Genomic DNA, 23,120 nt, shown 5'->3' with positions numbered 1-23,120 from the left:
TGAGAGGGCATCCAAAGAAACTCTGGTCAGATCCTGGAAAGAACTTTGTGGGTGCCAGACCTGCCCTCAAAGAGCTCTACCACTTCCTGGATCAACAAATTACATCTGAGCTTGAAAATGAAGCTTCAAAGCATGGAACAGAGTGGAGCTGGAAGATCCACCCAGCAGACTCCCCTCACAGGAATGGTGCTGCAGAAGCAGCTGTTCGCACTGTGAAGCGGGCCTTGCACAATATGAGAGGCGAAGGACTCTTCACATGGAGTGAGTTTCAAACATTTATGTTCATGGCTGCTAACCTTGCCAATGAAAGGCCCATAGATGCCAGGACTCAGAGCCGGGAGGACTGCATAGAATACATCAGCCCTAATTCTCTTCTGCTTGGAAGGACTGGACCTAGGGGAGACTTAGGAAGCTTTGAGTTTGAAGACTACTCCTACAAACGGTTAAGAGTCATTCAAGCAGAAGTTAACTGGTTCTGGAGGAAGTGGAGTCAGTTGGCTGGACCTAACCTGTTTGTGAGGAGTAAGTGGCACACAAAGCAGCGAAACGTGGCCGTTGGAGACGTCGTCTGGCTTGCAGACCAGAACGCTTTGAGGAGTCAGTATAAGCTTGGTAGGGTCGTCAATGTCAACGCTGACAAGGAGGGCATTGTGAGAGATGCAAATATACGAACCTTCCCAAGTTATCCCATCTCAACTTTGAAGCATGTTTGTGGAGACAACGCAAAGAAACGTTCAACCAAAATCCCTGCTACAATTCTTCACAGGGACGTCAGGCGATTGGTTGTGTTATTACCTGTAGAAGAGCAGAAGTAAAGCCATCGAAGATGGAGCCGATGTGACCTCCTTGGGTTCAAGAACCAGGAGATCAAGTGGGAGGTGTTGCGTCAAAAGACAGGTATTGATATTCAAGGCGTTCAGATTTTCAACTGATTTCAAAGATAAAACACCAGCAGGGGGCGAAAGAGTGTATGCATGGTGGAACCCATCATTAGCTTGTGTTTCCCTGGGGAACATATATACTGGTGCACCTTTGTGATAGCAGGTGGTGAAATGTTTGGTGGAAAAGCATTTCACTGGAAGTCCTTCACGGAAGAGGAGACTCATCCATACACATTCAGCTCATTTAGGATTCTGGAGACTCAACCGGTAGGCACATGGACATTGTTGTGTAAAATTGTTGCAACTTAGGTGTTTATTTGTGTTGAGAATTGAGACCAATTGTCTAATTTAGTATATAGTATAATTTAGATAATATGACTACATTGAGATTATGTATTTAATTTGAAATGACTTTACTTGAAGTAATGTATATTTATTTTTGTGTTTTGCCTTTAAAGGTTATCAACCTAATTAACTAATTATCAAGCTAACTAAAGAACTAATTAACTAACTAACTGACTAAAGAAATAAAAGAAGTTAGAAGAAAATTGAGTTGTCCCTTGCGTCCTTCAGTCCTTAAAGGCCTTTTTCAAGTTTGGGCAAAGAGCTGCAGTGTGAACCATACACAACTTGACAGTGTTATTTGCCTCGAAGAAAGCATAGAAGTAGTTTAGCTCATCTGGTAGGCTTGTGACTCTGGGCAGCTCTTGGCCGTACTTCCTTTGTAGTCTGCAATGGTTTGCAAGCCTTGCCACATCCGATGAGCATCAGAGCCGGTGTTGTACGACTCGATCTTAGTACTGTATTGATGCTTTGCCTGTTTGTGCAGGTGTTGTTCCAGGTGTCGTGTATTGATGCTGAACCTTGACCAACACCTGGACCAACACCTGCACATGCTGCACCTGGACATGCTACACCTGGACATGCTGCACCTGGACCAACACCTGGACCAACACCTGGACATGCTACACTGGATATGCTACACCTGGACCAACACCTGGACATGCTACTCCTGGACCAACACCTGGACATGCTACACCTGGACCAACACCTGGACCAACACCTGGACATGCTACACCTGGACATGCTGCACCTGGAACAACACCTGGACATGCTGCACCTGGACCAACACCTGGACATGCTGCACCTGGACCAACACCTGGACATGTTCCACCTGGACATGCTACACCTGGACCAACACCTGGACATGCTGCACCTGGACCAACACCTGGACATGCTACACCTGGACCAACACCTGGACATGCTGCACCTGGACATGCTACACCTGGAACAACACCTGGACATGCTACACTGGACATGCTGCACCTGGACATGCTACACCTGGACATGCTGCACCTGGACATGCTACACCTGGACCAACACCTGGACATGCTACACCTGGACATGTTACACCTGCACATGCTACACCTGGACCAACACCTGGACATGCTACACCTGGACCAACACCTGGACATGCTACACATGGACATGCTACACCTGGACATGCTACACCTGGACATGCTACACCTAGACATGCTACACCTGGACATGTTACACCTGGACCAACACCTGGACATGCTACACCTGGACATGTTACACCTGGACCTGCTACACCTGGACAAGCTACACCTGGACATGTTACACCTGGACATGTTACACCTGGACATGCTACACCTGGACATGTTACACCTGGACATGCTACACCTGGACATGCTACACCTGGACATGCTACACCTGGACATGCTACACTCATACTAACACTAATGTCTGGTGATTAGCAGTGGTATCATACTAACTGTAATGTCTGGTGATTAGCAGTGGCATCATACTAACACTGTAATGTCTGGTGATTAGCAGTGGTATCATACTAACTGTAATGTCTGGTGATTAGCAGTGGCATCATACTAACACTAATGTCTGGTGATTAGCAGTGGCATCATACTAACACTGTAATGTCTGGTGATTAGCAGTGGCATCATACTAACACTGTAATGTCTGGTGATTAGCAGTGGTATCATACTAACACTGTAATGTCTGGTGATTAGCAGTGGTATCATACTAACACTGTAATGTCTGGTGATTAGCAGTGGTATCATACTAACACTGTAATGTCTGGTGATTAGCAGTGGTATCATACTAACTGTAATGTCTGGTGATTAGCAGTGGTATCATACTAACACTGTAATGTCTGGTGATTAGCAGTGGTATCATACTAACACTGTAATGTCTGGTGATTAGCAGTGGTATCATACTAACTGTAATGTCTGGTGATTAGCAGTGGTATCATACTAACTGTAATGTCTGGTGATTAGCAGTGGTATCATACTAACACTGTAATGTCTGGTGATTAGCAGTGGTATCATACTAACACTGTAATGTCTGGTGATTAGCAGTGGCATCATACTAACACTGTAATGTCTGGTGATTAGCAGTGGTATCATACTAACACTGTAATGTCTGGTGATTAGCAGTGGCATCATACTAACACTGTAATGTCTGGTGATTAGCAGTGGTATCATAATAACACTGTAATGTCTGGTGATTAGCAGTGGTATCATACTAACTGTAATGTCTGGTGATTAGCAGTGGTATCATACTAACTGTAATGTCTGGTGATTAGCAGTGGTATCATACTAACACTGTAATGTCTGGTGATTAGCAGTGGTATCATACTAACACTGTAATGGCTGGTGATTAGCAGTGGTATCATACTAACACTGTAATGGCTGGTGATTAGCAGTGGTATCATACTAACACTGTAATGTCTGGTGATTAGCAGTGGCATCATACTAACACTGTAATGTCTGGTGATTAGCAGTGGCATCATACTAACACTGTAATGTCTGGTGATTAGCAGTGGTATCATACTAACACTGTAATGTCTGGTGATTAGCAGTGGTATCATACTAACTGTAATGTCTGGTGATTAGCAGTGGCATCATACTAACACTGTAATGTCTGGTGATTAGCAGTGGTATCATACTAACACTGTAATGTCTGGTGATTAGCAGTGGTATCATACTAACACTGTAATGTCTGGTGATTAGCAGTGGTATCATACTAACACTGTAATGTCTGGTGATTAGCAGTGGTATCATACTAACTGTAATGTCTGGTGATTAGCAGTGGTATCATACTAACTGTAATGTCTGGTGATTAGCAGTGGTATCATACTAACACTGTAATGTCTGGTGATTAGCAGTGGCATCATACTAACACTGTAATGTCTGGTGATTAGCAGTGGTATCATACTAACACTGTAATGTCTGGTGATTAGCAGTGGTATCATACTAACACTGTAATGTCTGGTGATTAGCAGTGGTATCATACTAACACTGTAATGTCTGGTGATTAGCAGTGGCATCATACTAACACTGTAATGTCTGGTGATTAGCAGTGGTATCATACTAACACTGTAATGTCTGGTGATTAGCAGTGGCATCATACTAACACTGTAATGTCTGGTGATTAGCAGTGGTATCATAATAACACTGTAATGTCTGGTGATTAGCAGTGGTATCATACTAACTGTAATGTCTGGTGATTAGCAGTGGTATCATACTAACTGTAATGTCTGGTGATTAGCAGTGGTATCATACTAACTGTAATGTCTGGTGATTAGCAGTGGTATCATACTAACTGTAATGTCTGGTGATTAGCAGTGGTATCATACTAACACTGTAATGTCTGGTGATTAGCAGTGGTATCATACTAACACTGTAATGTCTGGTGATTAGCAGTGGTATCATACTAACACTGTAATGTCTGGTGATTAGCAGTGGTATCATACTAACACTGTAATGTCTGGTGATTAGCAGTGGTATCATACTAACACTGTAATGTCTGGTGATTAGCAGTGGTATCATAATAACACTGTAATGTCTGGTGATTAGCAGTGGTATCATACTAACACTGTAATGTCTGGTGATTAGCAGTGGTATCATACTAACACTGTAATGTCTGGTGATTAGCAGTGGTATCATACTAACACTGTAATGTCTGGTGATTAGCAGTGGTATCATACTAACACTGTAATGTCTGGTGATTAGCAGTGGTATCATACTAACACTGTAATGTCTGGTGATTAGCAGTGGTATCATACTAACACTGTAATGTCTGGTGATTAGCAGTGGTATCATACCAACACTGTAATGTCTGGTGATTAGCAGTGGTATCATACTAACACTGTAATGTCTGGTGATTAGCAGTGGTATCATACTAACACTGTAATGTCTGGTGATTCGCAGTGGTATCATACTAACACTGTAATGTCTGGTGATTCGCAGTGGTATCATACTAACTGTAATGTCTGGTGATTCGCAGTGGTATCATACTAACACTGTAATGTCTGGTGATTAGCAGTGGTATCATACTAACACTGTAATGTCTGGTGATTAGCAGTGGTATCATAATAACACTGTAATGTCTGGTGATTAGCAGTGGTATCATACTAACTGTAATGTCTGGTGATTAGCAGTGGTATCATACTAACACTGTAATGTCTGGTGATTAGCAGTGGTATCATACTAACACTGTAATGTCTGGTGATTAGCAGTGGTATCATACTAACACTGTAATGTCTGGTGATTAGCAGTGGTATCATACTAACACTGTAATGTCTGGTGATTAGCAGTGGCATCATACTAACACTGTAATGTCTGGTGATTAGCAGTGGTATCATACTAACACTGTAATGTCTGGTGATTAGCAGTGGCATCATACTAACACTGTAATGTCTGGTGATTAGCAGTGGTATCATACTAACACTAATGTCTGGTGATTAGCAGTGGTATCATACTAACACTGTAATGTCTGGTGATTAGCAGTGGTATCATACTAACTGTAATGTCTGGTGATTCGCAGTGGCATCATACTAACACTGTAATGTCTGGTGATTAGCAGTGGTATCATACTAACTGTAATGTCTGGTGATTAGCAGTGGTATCATACTAACACTGTAATGTCTGGTGATTAGCAGTGGTATCATACTAACACTGTAATGTCTGGTGATTAGCAGTGGCATCATACTAACACTGTAATGTCTGGTGATTAGCAGTGGTATCATACTAACACTGTAATGTCTGGTGATTAGCAGTGGCATCATACTAACACTGTAATGTCTGGTGATTAGCAGTGGTATCATAATAACACTGTATTGTCTGGTGATTAGCAGTGGTATCATACTAACTGCAATGTCTGGTGATTAGCATGGGTATCATACTAACTGTAATGTCTGGTGATTAGCAGTGGTATCATACTAACACTGTAATGTCTGGTGATTAGCAGTGGCATCATACTAACACTGTAATGTCTGGTGATTAGCAGTGGTATCATACTAACTGTAATGTCTGGTGATTAGCAGTGGCATCATACTAACACTGTAATGTCTGGTGATTAGCAGTGGTATCATACTAACACTGTAATGTCTGGTGATTAGCAGTGGCATCATACTAACACTGTAATGTCTGGTGATTAGCAGTGGTATCATACTAACACTGTAATGTCTGGTGATTAGCAGTGGCATCATACTAACACTGTAATGTTTGGTGATTAGCAGTGGTATCATAATAACACTGTATTGTTTGGTGATTAGCAGTGGTATCATAATAACACTGTATTGTCTGGTGATTAGCAGTGGTATCATACTAACTGTAATGTCTGGTGATTAGCAGTGGCATCATACTAACACTGTAATGTCTGGTGATTAGCAGTGGCATCATACTAACACTGTAATGTCTGGTGATTAGCAGTGGCATCATACTAACACTGTAATGTCTGGTGATTAGCAGTGGCATCATACTAACACTGTAATGTCTGGTGATTAGCAGTGGTATCATAATAACACTGTATTGTCTGGTGATTAGCAGTGGTATCATACTAACTGTAATGTCTGGTGATTAGCAGTGGCATCATACTAACACTGTAATGTCTGGTGATTAGCAGTGGTATCATAATAACACTGTATTGTCTGGTGATTAGCAGTGGTATCATACTAACTGTAATGTCTGGTGATTAGCAGTGGCATCATACTAACACTGTAATGTCTGGTGATTAGCAGTGGCATCATACTAACACTGTAATGTCTGTAATCCAAGGTGGGTAATGTGACGTGCTCAGAGAGGAGAAAGACCATCAGTGGCATCAATCTGGACATGATATCTACATTTTACATTTTAGTAATTTAGCTGGTGCTCTTATCCAGAGCGACTTACCGTAAGTAGTGAGTGGATACATGTTTGTACTTTTTCCAGTAGTGGTCCCCCGTGGGAATGGCGTTGCAAGATAGGCTGGTCTACCAAATGAGCCACAGGTCAGCATCTCCGAATGGTGAGTAACAACAGTACTGTCCTAGTTATCAAATCATGTTCTGTGATGACATTTCATTATCAATGTGCCTGATTATATACCGTACTTAGGTCATACATACCCCCACAACAGTCCACAGTCAACCTTTACTGTATCAGATAATAATAATAATAATAATAAGAAGAAGAAGAACTATATAAGTGGAAACTAAGGTAAATAATAAAAGATGAGAGGACAGAACAAATAAGTGGAAACTAAAGTATCAGACCAAAAACAGACATCACAACATAGATCCCATTAAGAGAAAGCCAGTTTGAAAAAGTGATTCAGACTTAAAGATAGAGGGCAAGTCTTGGAGAGGAGACCACCAAATAGGGCATTGCATTAATCAAGTCTTTGAGAGGAGACCACCAAAGAGGCTATGTCATTAATCAAGTCTTTGAGAGGAGACCACCGAAGAGGGCATTGCATTAATCAAGTTAGGAGATGAAGAGGCAGTTGATCATCTTCTCCAGATCAGCACTGAAAACATGTATGGAAACTCTTGGGTCACAGTGTTCCTATGAACCACGACCTGAGAATCACTGTCTTGTAAACACTGCTGACATCACAGAGGGGGCGGTCCCATGCCGGGACATGAAGCTAAAATAAAACGCTGACTGGTAAAGTGAGGGGCAGGGAGGAGGAGAGAGGAGGAGAGAGAAGGAAGGAGGAGGAGAGAGGAGGAAGGAGGAGGAGAGAGGAGGAAGAAGGAGGAGAGGGGATAGGTTACCAGCACTGTCACTGTGGTGGACAGGGCCAGCCTGTGATTGACTCAGGCTAGTGTGTGGGAATAGTACTGTCGGTCAGTGGAGGAAGTGGGGGAAAGGGGAGGGAGAAGGGGGGGAAGGGGAGGGAGAAGGGGGAAGGAGGAGAGGGAGGAGGGGAGGGAAGGGGAGGGAGAAGGGGGGAGGAGGGGAGGGAGAAGGGGGGAGAAGGGGGAGGAGGGGAGAGAATGGGAGGGAGAAGGGGAGGGAAGGGGAGGGAGAAGGGGGGAGGAGGAGAGGGAAGGGGAGGGAGAAGGGGGGAGGAGGGAGAAGGGGGGAGAAGGGGGGGAAGGAGGGGAGAGAATGGGAGGGAGAAGGGGGGAGGAGAGGGAAGGGGAGGGAGAAGGGAGAGGGAGAGGGAGAAGGAGGGGAGGGAAGAGGAGGGAGAAGGGGGGAGAAGGAGAAGGAGAGGGAGAAGGAAGGGAAGGGAGAAGGGGGGAGAATACTAGGCCAGTCGCCCTGAGAGATAGAAATAGACCCTGGAACCAGATCTTTCTTCCAGGGTGGAAGTGTTGGGATGACATGCTCAGCTGTCACTGGAGCAGGCAGGAACACACACACACACACACACAGAGAGACAGAGAGACAGAGAGAGAGAGAGAGAGAGAGAGAGAGGCAGTTACACTCATACCTTCAACTTTCAAACCCAGAGGACAGTCAGGAACGAGGACAGTCAGGAACGAGGACAGTCAGGAACGAGGACAGTCAGGAACGAGGACAGTCAGGAACGAGGACAGTCAGGAACGAGGACAGTCAGGAACGAGGACAGTCAGGAACGAGGACAGTCAGGAACGAGGACAGTCAGGAACGAGGACAGAGGACAGTCAGGAACGAGGGATTGAGAGCAGTTTACTCCTGTGAGTATGTGGAGTGTTTAACATGAAGGAAAATAATGTGGATTCATTTTTGGTGAAGATGGAATTGAGCATCTACAGGTTTGTTTGTTTGTGTGTATACGGGCAGGGGTGTGTATGGGTAGGGGTATGTGGGCAGGGGTGTGTGTATGTGGGCAGGGGTGTGTGTATGTGGGCAGGGGTGTGTGTATGTGGGCAGGGGTGTGTGTATGTGGGCAGGGGTGTGTGTATGTGGGCAGGGGTGTGTGTATGTGGGCAGGGGTGTGTGTATGTGGGTAGGGGTGTGTAGGGGGGTGTGTGTGTGGGTAGGGGTGTGTGTATGGGTAGGGGTGTGTGTGTGGGTAAGGGTGTGTGTGTGGGTAGGGGTGTGTGTGTATGTGGGTAGGGGTGTGTATGGGTAGGGGTGTGTGTATGTGGGTAGGGGTGTGTATGGGTAGGGGTGTGTGTATGTGGGTAGGGGTGTGTGTAAGTGGGTAGGGGTGTGTATGTGGGCAGGGGTGTGTGTGTGTGGGTAGGGGTGTGTATGTGGGCAGGGGTGTGTGTGTGTGGGCAGGGGTGTGTGTGTGTGGGCAGGGGTGTGTGTGGGTATGGGTGTGTGTATGGGTAGGGGTGTGTGTGTGTGGGCAGGGGTGTGTGTGTGTGGGTAGGGGTGTGTGTGTGTGTGGGTAGGGGTGTGTGTGTGTGTGGGTAGGGGTGTGTGTGTGTGGGTAGGAGTGTGTGGGTAGGGGTGTGTGTGGGTAGGGGTGTGTGTGTGTGGGCAGGGGTGTGTGTGTGTGTGGGCAGGGGTGTGTGTGTGTGTGGGCAGGGGTGTGTGTGTGTGTGTGTGTGTGGGTAGGGGTGGGTAGGGGTGTGTGTGTGTGTGTGGGTAGGGGTGGGTAGGGGTGGGTGTGTGTGGGTAGGGGTGGGTGTGTGTGTGTGGGTAGGGGTGGGTGTGTGGGTAGGGGTGGGTGTGTGGGCAGGGGTGGGTGTGTGTGTGTGGGTAGGGGGGTGTGTGTGTGGGTAGGGGGGTGTGTGTGTGGGTAGGGGGGTGTGTGTGTGGGCAGGGGTAGGTGTGTGTGTGTGTGTGTGTGGGTAGGGGTAGGGGTGTGTGTGTGTGTGGGTAGGGGTGTGTGTGTGTGGGCAGGGGTGTGTGTGTGTGGGCAGGGGTGTGTGTGTGTGGGTAGGGGTGTGTGTGTGTGGGCAGGGGTGTGTGTGTGTGTGGGCAGGGGTGTGTGTGTGTGGGCAGGGGTGTGTGTGTGTGGGTAGGGGTGTGTGTGTGTGGGTAGGGGTGTGTGTGTGTGGGTAGGGGTGTGTGTGTGTGGGTAGGGGTGTGTGTGTGTGTGTGGGCAGGGGTGTGTGTGTGTGGGTAGGGGTGTGTGTATGGGTAGGGGTGTGTGTATGTGGGCAGGGGTGTGTGTATATGGGTAGGGGTGTGTGTATGTGGGTAGGGGTGTGTGTACGGATAAACACTTTCAATCCATTCTTCCCTATAAAGATATTTTCCTGTGAATCACAAGGCCCTGATTCTTCTATAGATTCTCCTGTGAATCACAAGGCCCTGATTTTTCTATAGATTCTACTGTGTGAATCACAAGGCCCTGATTCTTCTATAGATTCTACGGTGAATCACAAGGCCCTGATTCTTATATAGATTCTACTGTGTGAATCACAAGGCCCTTATTCTTATATAGATTCTACTGTGTGAATCACAAGGCCCTGATTCTTCTATAGATTCTACGGTGAATCACAAGGCCCTGATTCTTATATAGATTCTACTGTGTGAATCACAAGGCCCTGATTCTTCTTTAGGCTATGCTGTGTAAATCACAAGGCCCTGATTATTCTATAGATTCTGCTGTGTGAATCACAAGGGCCTGATTCTTCTTTAGGCTATGCTGTGTGAATCACAAGGCCCTGATTCTTATATAGATTCTGCTGTGTGAATCACAAGGGCCTGATTCTTCTTTAGGCTATGCTGTGTGAATCACAAGGCCCTGATTCTTCTATAAATTATACTGTGTGAATCACAAGGCCCTTGGTCTGTTTCTGTATCTGTATTTGTGTCAGAGGCATTCAGTGTCCTCCCACTCACCCAGTGGCACATTGAGAACAGGCAGCTGTTCCCAAACAGCTCAGTGAGCGTATTACAGCGTAATGACTACTGACAGAGAAATGATAACTATTGTCATGTGGTCCTGTGTGGGTCAGTTGATAAGAGCATGGCGCTAGAAACGCCAAGCAATACTGTTGTGGGTTTCATTCCCACTGGATTTGATGGCTGCTCAGGCCACTCATGCTCCTAAAGACAGACTGCTCCTTCTTTACTTCCTGACTTCTTGTTTCTCTGTGTTTTTATGTGCTGTATACTGCATACAGTTGAAATTGGAAGTTCACATGCACTTAGGTTGTACTAATTAAAACTCATTTTTCAACCACTCCACAAATTTCTTGTTGACAAACTATAGTTTTGGTAAGTCGGTTAGGACATCTACTTTGTGCATGACACAAGTAATTTTTCAACAATTGTTTATAGACAGATTATTTCACTTATAATTCACTGCATCACAACTCTAGTGGGTCAGAAGTTTACATACACTAAGTTGACTGTGCCTTTAAACAGCTTGGAAAATTCCAGAAAATGATGTTATGGCTTTAGAAGATTCTGATAGGCTAATTGACATCATTTCAGTCAATAGGAAGTGTACCTGTGGATTTATTTCAAGACCTGCCTTCAAACTCAGTGCCTCTTTGCTTGACATCATGGGAAAATCAAAAGAAATCAGCCAAGACCTAAAAAAAAATTTGTAGACCTCCACAAGTCTGGTTCATTCTTGGGAGCAATTTCCAAATGCCTGAAGGTACCACGTTCATCTGTACAAACAATAGTACGCAAGTATAAACACCATGGGACCACGCAGCTGTCATACCGCTCAGGAAGGAGATGCATCCTGTCTCCTAGAGAGAACGTACAGTTGAAGTCAGAAGTTTACAAACACTTAGGTTGAAGTCACTAAAACTCGTATTTCAACCACTCCACAAATTTCTTGTTAACAAACTATGGCTTTGGCAAGTCGGTTAGGACATCTACTTTGACACAAGTCATTTTTCCAACAATTGTTTACATATAGATTATTTCACTCAGGAAGGAGACACGTTCCGTCTCCTAAAGATGAACGTACTTTGGTGTGAAAAGTGCAAATCAATCCCAGAACAACAGCAAAGGACCTTGTGAAGATGCTGGAGGAAACAGGTACAAAAGTATCTATATCCACAGTAAAACGAGTGCTATATCGGAAATCGGATTGGAAAGCTGCCGTGGTCGTCCCCCTCTTCAAAGGGGGTGACACTCTAGACCCAAACTGTTATAGACCTATATCCATCCTGCCCTGCCTTTTTAAAGTCTTCGAAAGCCAAGTTAACAAACAGATCACTGACCATTTCGAATTCCACTGTACCTTCTCCACTATGCAATCCGGTTTCTGAGCTGGTCACTGGTGCACCTCAGCCACACTCAAGGTCCTAAACGATATCATAACCATCATCAATAAAAGACAGTACTGTGCAGCCGTCTTCATCAACCTGGCCAAGGCTTAAGACTCTGTCAATCACCGCATTCTTATCGGCAGACTCAATAGCCTTGGTTTCTCAAATGATTGCCTCACCTGGTTCACCAACTACTTCTCAGATAGAGTTCAGTGTGTCAAATCGGAGGGCCTGTTGTCCGGACCTCTGGCAATCTCTATGGGGGTGCCACAGGGTTCAATTCTCAGGCCGACTCTTTTCTCTGTATATATAAATGATGTCGCTCTTTCTGCGGGTGATTCCCTGATCCACCTCTACGCAGACAACACCATTCTGTATACATCTGGCCCTTCTTTGGACACTGTGTTAACTAACCTCCAAACGAGCTTCAATGCCATACAACACTCCTTTTGTACAATGCCACAATGCCATACAACACTCCAAGTGCTCTTAAACACTAGTAAAACCAAATGCATGCTTTTCAACCGTTCGCTGCCCGCACCCTCTCGCCTGATTAGCATCACTACCCTGGAGTGGAGACATATTTCCCTCACTAACTTTAAACATCAGCTATCTGAGCAGCTAACCAATCGCTGCAGCTGTACATAGTCCATCTGTAAATAGCTTGGAGGGTACTATGGTGTTGAAGGCTGAGCTATAGTCAATGAACAGCATTCTTACGTAGGTATGTATTCCTCTTGTCCAGATGGGCTAGGGCAGTTTGCAGCAATTGCATCACCTGTGGATCTAGTGGATCTGGTCCCGTGTGGCTCAGTTGGTAGAGCATGGCGTTTGCAACGCTAGGGTTGTGGGTTCGATTCCCACGGGGGACCAGTACGGAGAAAAAAATGTATGAAATGGATGAAATGTATGTATTCATTACTGTAAGTCGCTCTGGATAAGAGCGTCTGCTAAATGACTAAAATGTAAAAAATGTAAAAATGTATTGGGGCGGTAAAAAAATTGAAGTGGGTCTAGGGTGTCAGGTAAGGTAGAAGTGATATGATCCTTAACTAGCCTCTCAAAACACTTCATGATGACAGAAGTGAGTGCTACAGTGCAATTGTCATTTAGTTCAGTTACCTTTGCTTTCTTGGGTACAGGAACAATGGTGGACGTCTTGAAGCAAGTAGGGACAGCAGACTGGGATAGAGATAGATTTAATATGTCCGTAAACATTCCAGCCAGGTGGTCTACGCATGTTCTCAGGATACGGCTAGGGATACCATCTGGGCCGGCAGCCTTGAGAGGGTTAACACGCTTAAATGTCTTACTCACGTTGGCCACGGAGAACAAGAGCCCACAGTCCTTGGGAGAGGGCTGCGTCGCTGGCACAGTGTTATTCTCAAAGTGGGCGAAGGTGTTGAGCTTGTCCGGAAGCAAGATGTTGGTGTATGCGACGTGGCTGGTTTTCCCTTTGTAATCTGTGATTGTCTGTAGATACATACATCTACATACATCTCGTGTCTGAGCCATTGAATTGCGACTCCACTTTGACTCTGTACTGACGTTTTGCCTGTTTGATTGCCTTTTGCAGGGAATAACTACAATGTTTGTATTCAACCATATTCCCAGTCACCTTTCCATGATCAAATGCGATGGTTCGTGCTTTCAGTTTTGCCCAAATGCTACCATCTATCCATAGTTTCTGGTTTGGGTAGGTTTTAGTAGTCACCATGGAAACAACATCCACTATACACTTCCTGATGAACTCAGTCACCGTGTCCGTGAACACGTCAATGTTATTCTCCGAAACATATCTCAGTCAGCGTGATAAAAACAAACCATGACTGCGTGATCAAAACAATCTTGAACTAGGGATTTCAATTGGTCAGACCAGCGTTGAATAGACCTTAGCACGTGTACTTCCTGTTTGCGTTTGAGTTTGAGGAGCAAAATATAGTCATGATCTGATTTGCTAAAGAGTGGGCGGGGGAGGGCCTTGTAGGCCTCTCAAAAAGGTGAGTAGCAGTGGTCTAGTGGTTTCCCTAAGAGAGTACTACAGTCAATGTGTTGGTAGAACTTCAGTAGCGTTTTCCTCAAATTTGCTTTGTTAAAATCCCCAGCTACAATAAATGCAGCCTCAGGATATGTGGTTTCCAGTTTGCATAAAGTCCAGTGTAGTTCCTTGAGGGCCGTCATGGTATCGGCTTGAGGTGGAATATACACAGCTGTGACTATAACCGAAGAGAATTCTCTTTGTTGTCATATTGACCTGATATAATGATCCTTTTCCTGCAGGCTCAAGATCCATCCTCTCCAACCAAGAGAGGAGGGAAACCATCCAAGGTAGGCAGAGGAAACTGGAGTCCTATTGTGTTCATAAACTCCCAGAGTTGGCATGGCAAGGTGTGTTTTACAAGGATTGTTTGTTTGGCTTGCAGTTAACGGTGTGTTGTTCTTGCTGTTGCTCAGGGGATAACATGGCAATATAACCATAACAATACAAACATTGAAAAATGTGGACATGTCTCCTTTCACCGAGGACTGTGACTTATGGCACTGATTGTTCTGGAGTTCAGCAAACACATTGTTCTGGAGTTAAGCTAACAAAATGTTTGGAGTTCAGCAAACACATTGTTCTGGAGTTAAGCTAACAAAATGTTTGGAGTTCAGCAAACACATTGTTCTGGAGTTAAGCTAACAAAATGTTTTGGAGTTCAGCAAACACATTGTTCTGGAGTTAAGCTAACAAATTTTTGGAGTTCAGCAAACATCATTTTTGGAGTTGAGCTTATAGAATTTTTGGAGTTCAGCTAATAGAATGGGCAGCAGGTAGCCTAGCGGTTAAGGGTCAGTAAACTAAAGGTTGCTGGTTCGAATCCCCTAGGTGAAAAATCTGTCGATGTGGCCTTGATTGCTCATGTAAGTCGCTCTGGATAAGAACGTCTGCTAAATGAGTAAAATGTAGAATGCAACTTGGTTTGTGGAAGGCTGTTTGCAACCTGACCAATGGTAATGTATGGCTCAAATCCCTTAAAGCATGGCTGCCCTCTCTGTGCATGGTTTTCTTTGGATTGGTACTTCCCTCAATGGAGACAATGACAAAAATTTCCCCTTTTGCTTTCCATCTAAGATGGCGGAGGTTAGCCAACAGAGGAAAGATGGTCTTCTTCAACCTGGTCCATCCAGACTTCACCCAGAGGCAGGACCCACTGTGAGAACATCCACCCAGCCATCCATCGCCTCTCCCATTCTTCCTTCCAAAGAGGCACTGTCAGCATTGTACCAACAGCGACAGAAAGTTGAGCTGCGGAGGCTTCTGAAGCACACCCACCCGGAGCTGAGGAGCCTGGAAAGCCTGGATGGGGTGGTGGATCAGGAGCTGGCTGAGGTGCTGCGTTTAGAAACCCAGCCGATAGCTGACGAGACCGGATACGAGGGAGAGGTCCTGTCCAGGCGGTTGATATTTGAGAACTGTGTAAAGAGCAATACTGTGCATCCACACACTTCTAAAATGCACATCACGGAGGGGGCTGGAGTTGAGGAAGGGGTTTGGGGAGAGGTGAAGAGAACATCAGCCTTGTTTGAACAGCCATGGTATAACCCTAACCCTAACCTTCAGGAGGAGAGGGTTAAGGAAACCACGGACCAGGTGGAGAGGACTGATGCTGCTCATGGGGAACTTACTGAGTGTGAGGAGGAGGAGATTGTCAGGTTGGACGTCCAGTCTGCTAGGAGGCTGTTTGAGAGCCAGCAAGTCGACACCCTGGGGACCAGCCAGGAGGACGTGACCCTGAACAAGGTTATCAGAGGACGAGTGTCAGAGGACGAGCGGGGAGCTGTTCAGAAAAGAAAACAAGTGTTTGAGACAAAAAGCAGTAAGACAGTTCAGAGAGTGATCAAAAGCCAAATTTGTTTTAAAAATCTTGATGTGAGTTCTCAGTCTGTGGGAGAAGCTCTGGGTGTCGGTGTTAATAGTGCAGATATTGAGCCTGAGGTTCGCAAAGTCCAGCCACAGCCACAGCATGAAGGGTTCTCTACAGTCAAACAAGTCCTTGAGAGAAAGTCACAGTGTGTTTCAAATGCAGATGTTGATGTTGAAACTAGTCCAAGAATTCCAAAGTATCAGTGTACTTCTCTACTTGAAAACCAAGCAATAAATAAAACTGGAAAACTATCACCTCTGCAGGAACCAAAGCCCCAGAACACTAGTTCACTCCCAGGCGACCTAGCTCCTGACAGAAGGGTCCAGGAGGACATGTTAGAGTTAGTGGCTAACGTAAGGAACAGAGCTCAGTTGTTTGAGTCCACTCTGTTCGACCTGATCAACCACCATAACAGAGAGGAGGTGGAGATGGTGGCAGAGAGCATCAACGAGACATTGAACTCTCTCTATCACTTCAACGCCATCCACTCCCACGGATCCATCATCAAGGCTAGTGAGACGGGAAGAGGTCAAAAGGCTAGGTACAGGTTGACCCCCGGTCTGAGACCAGAGATAGAACAGGAAAAGGTGACTGAGGGCAGGGTTAAGAATTTTATACTCCAGCTGTTACCCCGGGCAACCCTTAAGCCTCAGGTAGTTTACCTGAAGGAGGACGCGAAGAGGAACGTGGAGGTTACCATGGTGACAGTACCTTTCCATCAGGTACGTCTGGCTTCAAACCAAGATAAAGAGTTCAGAACAGCTAACGTTGTCCAGCTCATTGAGGACATCCTCAGTCAGGACAGCTCTCTGAGGAAAGGAGTAGTTATACAGGAGGACGGTCAGGGACAGACTGAGGTCACCGTTTACTCCCTGTACAACGATTCTGAAGGAGAGGTGGAGAGGTACTACCCCCCGCAGGAACAGAGGATGGAGACCAACATCCTAGACATTGCTGCAGGCGATGAGGTTAAAACTGAGACTGGTGAAGTTAGGAGAGGCGATGTGAAGTCAACCATCAGCTCTCTCTTGGCCACCAGTCAGGACCACTCAGCCCCAGCCACTTACAAACCTGAGGTCAATGTCATGGGGAATGTCAAGTTATTCAGGAGCTGCATTGAAAAGGGAGATCTGGAGTATCTGAAAACCCTGCAGGTCCAGCCAGAGGAGAAGGAACTCCCACTCCAGACTGATGTTGTAACAGGTGTCTCCACAGAGCCAAATATACGTAATCAACAACAACAACCAGAGGATCAGGTGGAGCAGAATGATTCGGATATAGTCCTGAAGAACATCATCTTAGCTAACAAGAGCTGTGCCCAACAGAAAGCGACTAAGGCAGAGAAGACCTCTAAAGCAATAGTACAGGTCCAGCACACCTCTGTGGAGAAGAAAGAGACGTGCTCTGATTCTGTTATAAAGAGCTCCACATCCCAGACATCCACAGAGCAGCACCAGGAGGAGGAGGAGGAGGTAGTGAGAGGTCATGTACAGGCAGCGCTCCATTCTCTGGAGAAGACTAGTGGCATTAATGTCAGCCAAGGAGACTTCGAGGCTGCCATGATCTCCAGGAAATCTCCAGAATCTCAGAAAGGAAGCCATAAGAAGAAGACTGATGTGAGGTATGCTCCCCAACACAGTGAAGTAAAGACTGGGACTCTGACTGAAGCTCAACCAGCCCCTTCAGTAGCGATGAGGGAAGGACAAGCCATCTCCGTGAAGAGCAGTGACACTGTAGTAGATGTCCAGCAGACCTCTGTGCAGAAGGAAGAGACCAGTTGTAATTCTGTTATAAAGACCTCCACATCCCACTCTTCTATCACCTCAGAACAGGAACCTGCACCCTGCCGCCGCAAGACCGAAGAGGCTAGCTGTGCTGCTACGTCTTCTGAAGAACTACAAAATGCAGAAGCCTGGAGTGTGGAGGTCCAAGAGGGCACTGAGGTGGTCCAGAGAGGACACTTAAAAGCTGCCATGAAGCCTTTACAGAGTGCTACAACAGAGGAGGAGGAGGAAGAGGAGAAGGAGGAGGTAGTGAGAGGTAATCTCCTGGCAGCGCTCCATTCTTTGGAGAAGACTAGCGGCGTTAACGTCAGCCAAGGAGACTTCAAGGCTGCCATGATATACAGGAACTCTGGGAAATCTACATTTCAAAGCCATAAGAAGAAGACTGATGTGAGGTATGTTCCCCAACACAGTGAAGTAAAGACTGGGTCTCTGATTGAAGCTCAACCGTTCTCTTCAGTAGCGATGAGTGAAGGAGAACAGGTGGCCACCAAGGAGCTGAGAGTAGCAACTGCAAAACCCCCCAGCCCAGACCAAACCACAAATAAACTAGCTACAGCCTCCACTTTGAAACATGAATCTCAGACTGGCTCTCAATCTCTAGCTCCCTCAAAGAAAAAGAAAAGACCTGTTGACCCAAAACCAGGTCTTCTGCCGAAACCAGCAGTTCCTCCTAAACCAGGTCTTCTGCCTAAATCACAAGTTCCTCTTAAACCAGATCAGATGACAGGAAGCACAGCTAGTCAGTCAACAGAGACAGAGGTACATATCAGTGAAAGCAACACCATTTCTATAAGAACTACTAGTAGTATTTCTAGTATTGCTAGTGCTAACAGTACTCAACTGAAAGAGTCAACCAAAAGTCAACCGAAAGAATCAACTAAACATCAACAGAAAGAATCAACCAAAACTGAATCAAAAGAATCAACCAAAACTCAATCAAAGGAATCAATTAAAAGTCAACCAAAAGAATCAACTAAACGTCAACAGAAAGAATCAACCAAAACTCAATCAAAAGAATCAACCAAAACTCAATCAAAGGAATCAACTAAAAGTCAATCAAAAGAAGAGCAACCTCCCCAACCATTCACTATTAAACCAATGTCCTACGCAGATGCCCTTTGCAGAGGCTTACAACAGACAGATAGTATTACAGAGGCACAAAATAGTAGGTACGTATCTGAGAGGCCAGCTTGGAGCTCAGTAGGAACAGCTGATACTGGGGCTGCCGAGGCCACCCAACACACTGGTGATGCAACCCAACTCAATGAGGAAATTACATTAAACCAGGAAGGTCAAGGGTCTGAGGTCATCCCTCAGAGACAGACTAGTTTTAACTCTGTTCCAGTGGAGGAGAGCAACACTAAGTCACCACAGGAGAGGACTCCTACAGAGCAGAGCCAGGGAGCAGGACCCAAGGGGGCCCTAGAGGACAGAGAGGAGAAGGTCAATGAGGACTTCATAGGGTTTCAAGCAGCACTTCAGAACTTTGGAGGGAAGAGTAAAGCCCCTGTGAAACCTAAACGAGTGAAGAAGACCCAGAGTGAAGAGAACCAGAAACAAATCTCTCTCACAGTTACACACACTGCTGTGGGACAGCAAGCCAGTGACCCTTCACAGCCTCAACCATGCAGTAAACCAGAGAACAACATCCAGGAAGAAGGGAAGGAAAACACAGTGGTAATGAGGGAGAAGAAAGCGGAGATGAAAGCAGAGACGGAGGATGAGCGTGGCCAGAGGCTGTCGGTCCACATGGATAAGATCATGAGGGGTAACGTGACCATGGCCATGGAGATCTTTGACAACCTGAGGAAGCAGGAGGAACTGAAAGAGATCTTGACCTGGGTGGAGGAGGTGGAGGAAGACACCAGCCAGGTGGACGTCAGGGCCCTCAGGAACATCTTTGAGAATGTACCTGACTGGGTCGTTGCCCCGAGAGACAAGAGACAACATAAACAACAACAACAACAGACCAAGGTGGAACAGAAGATCTCAGAAGTGAAGAGATCAGAGACGCCGAAAGATAATACCGAGACCTCAATGTCCTCCATGGCTCTTGTGTTCGGAAATCTGGAGAGAGCAAGTGAGGAGATCATGAACCTGAAGGAGCAGACGTTAGCCAGACTGATGGACATAGAAGTGACCATTAAGAAAGCTTTGTATTCTGTGTCCACTCTGAAGTCAGACTCTGACATCGCTGGTCTGTCTGGCCTGTTTAAGGAGTCCCTAAAGGGGACAGCAGCCCAGACCCAAGGCTCCACTAGCAACATCAGCACTATCACTACCGGCTTCAGAGCCAAGACGGCCCAGGGAAAGGACAGCCCTACCACTAAGACACAAAGAGACCCAGGTCTGCCAGCTGATGAGGGACCTGTCATTAAGTCCCAGAGCAGTCCTCCATCCTCCCTTTCCTTCATCTCCATCCAGTCTGCAGCCAGGCAGGAGTCAGAAGACAGACAACATGAGTCTGCAGACAGACAAAAGGGTTCTGCAGCCAGACAAAAGTCCTCCCTGCAGCTTCCACTGTGCTCAGCCTGTCAGCTCAGCCCGAAGTGTCGCCCTTCCGGTAGCCCTTGTAGCAGAAGCCCTCTCAATCAGAAACGTCAGGTCAGTGTACTCGAAGTGAAGACAGCCCCAGAGGGGAGTGAGGTCGTCGGCACTAAGACAGTTAGGGAGAACTAGGAGAAGACAGATCAGTTTGGCAACAGGGTCTCCTCCACCAAGACCTCCTCTGTTGTGACTCAGCAGACACCAGCACCTCTCCTAGGGGTCAGGTAGTGACCCCCAGTCCAACCATGTATTGGGTAGTGACATACCCAGAGGTCAAGGTCATCTTGCCTATCAATAAACCTTCACCGCCATTTTAAAATGGTGCTTGCAATGGCAAGGGTAGTGGGTTCGATTCCCGCTGGGGCCACCCATACAAAAATGCATGCACTTTGGCTAAATGGCATATCTTATAAACTGTTTGATTGAATGAGAAAAGACACTTCAGGTAAAAAAAAGAAAAAATGACAGTCAGGAAGACAAGATTTTTTTTAAAGTGTGTGATTTCATGAAACATTTCTTTGGATAGAATTGTAATAAAATGTTGTTGGTATATTCTCTTGTTCCGCTGCCTATTATCTGTCCTGCTTATCAACAACAAACTGGACACACACACACACACACCTCTCCCTGAGGAGTTGTTCTTGCCAAAGCTACAACTGCAATAAGAGTCAGATCTCTTTCTCTCCTCTTTCCAAATATAACAAAAACATGAGATGAAATTCAGAGGCCATTCATTGTTTTCAGTCATTAAACATGAGGTGAAATTCAGAGGCAATTCATTGTTGTCAGTCATTAAACATGAGCCTTTCTCGAGTCCACAGTACAGCTGTTTGCCATGTAATAACATACAGTTGAAGTCAGGAAGTTTACATACACCTTAGCCAAACACATTTAAACTCAGTTTTTCACAATTCCTGACATTTAATCCTAGTAACAATGTCGTGTCTTAGGTCAGTAAGGATCACCACTTTATTTTAAGAATGTGAAATGTCAGAATAATAGTAGAAAGAATCATTTATTTCAGCTTTTATTTCTTTCATTACATTACCAGTGGGTCAGAAGTTTACATACACTCAATTAGTATTTGGTAGCATTGCCTTTAAATTGTTTAACTTGGGTCAAACGTTTCGGTTAGCCTTCCACAAGCTTCCCACAATAAGTTGGGTGAATTTTGGCCCATTCCTCCTGACAGAGCTGGTGTAACTGAGTCAGGTTTGTAGGCCTCCTTGCTCGCACACCGTTTTTTAGTTCTGCCCACAAAGTTTCTATAGGATTGAGGTCAGGGCTTTGTGATGGCCACTCCAAAACCTTGACTTTGTTGTCCTAAGCCAATTTGCCACAACTTTGGAAGTATGCTTGGGGTCATTGTTCATTTGGAAGACCCACTTGTGACCAAGCTTTAACTTCCTGACTGATGTCTTGAGATGTTGCTTCAATATATCCACATCATTTCCTACCTCATGATGCCATCTATTTTGTGAAGTGCACCAGTCCCACCTGCAGCAAAGCACCCCCACAACATGATGCTGCCACCCCTGTGCTTCATGGTTGGGATGGTGTTCTTCAGCTTGCAAGCCTCCCCCTATTTCCTCCAAACATAATGATGGTCATTATGGCCAAACAGTTCTATTTTTGTTTCATCAGACCAGAGGACATTTCTCCAAAAAAGTACGATCTTTGTCCCCATGTGCAGTTGCAAACCGTAGTCTGGCTTTTTTATGGTGGTTTTGGAGCAGTGGCTTCTTCCTTGCTGAGCGGCCTTTCAGGTTATGTCGATATAGGACTCGTTTTACTGTGGATATAGATACTTTTGCATTTGTTTCCTCCATCTTCACAAGGTCCTTTGCTGTTGTTTTGGGATTGATTTGACCTTATCGCACCAAAGTACGTTCATCTCTAGGAGACAGAACGTGTCTCCTTCCTGAGCGATATGATGGCTGTGTGGTCCCATGGTGTTTATACTTGCATACTATTGTTTGTACAGACGAACGTGGTCCCTTCAGGCGTTTGGAAATTGCTCCCAAGGATGAACCAGACTTGTGGAGGTCAAGCAAAGAGGCACTGAGTTTGAATGTAGGCCTTGAAATACATCCACAGGTACACCTCCAAATTAGCCAATCAGAAGCTTCTAAAGCCATGACATCATTTTCTGGATTTTTTCCATGCTGTTTAAAGGCACAGTCAACTTAGTGTATGTAAACTTCTGATCCACTGGAATTGTGATACAGTGAATTATAAGTGAAATAATCTATTTGTAAACAATTGTTGGAAAAATGACTTGTGTCATGCACAAAGTAGATGTTCTAACCGACTTGCCAAAACTATAGTGTGTTAACAAGAAATTTGTTGAGTGGTTGAAAAGGGAGTTTTAATGACTCCAACCTAAGTGTATGTGAACTTCCGACTTCAACTCTATCTGGGGTTGTGAAATTACAGTAACTTAATACACTGTACTAACTCCCATCCCTGTCCCACCAGTTCTCTAAACAGGACATGTGCTCATCCTGCCTGAAACCAGTTTATCCCATGGAGAAAGTTATGGCAGAAAAAAAATCATATTTCACAAGAA

The 23,120-nt window shown here is 45.5% G+C and overlaps 1 protein-coding gene across 3 annotated transcripts; it reads left to right on the top strand.

The window, feature by feature from the left end:
• Positions 1–1,711: 1,711 nt before the first annotated feature.
• Positions 1,712–21,319, top strand: LOC115183172 (xin actin-binding repeat-containing protein 1). Of its 3 annotated transcripts, XM_029744510.1 has the most exons (4): positions 1,712–2,651; positions 7,133–7,208; positions 14,590–14,637; positions 15,425–21,319. In XM_029744510.1, the coding sequence occupies exons 2-4, from the start codon at positions 7,206–7,208 to the stop codon at positions 20,681–20,683; spliced, it is 5,310 nt and encodes a 1,769-aa protein (XP_029600370.1). In that variant the 5' UTR covers positions 1,712–2,651; positions 7,133–7,205; the 3' UTR covers positions 20,684–21,319. The 3 variants fall into 3 exon arrangements, with proteins under 3 accessions (XP_029600370.1, XP_029600371.1, XP_029600372.1); XM_029744511.1 differs by lacking the exons at positions 1,712–2,651; positions 7,133–7,208 and adding an exon at positions 8,452–8,850; XM_029744512.1 differs by lacking the exons at positions 1,712–2,651; positions 7,133–7,208 and adding an exon at positions 8,452–8,928.
• The last annotated feature ends 1,801 nt before the right edge of the window (positions 21,320–23,120 follow it).

This window comes from Salmo trutta, unplaced genomic scaffold (assembly GCF_901001165.1).
Source record: "Salmo trutta unplaced genomic scaffold, fSalTru1.1, whole genome shotgun sequence".
NCBI lineage: Eukaryota > Metazoa > Chordata > Actinopteri > Salmoniformes > Salmonidae > Salmo > Salmo trutta.
This window is presented reverse-complemented; position numbering and strand designations above follow the sequence as displayed.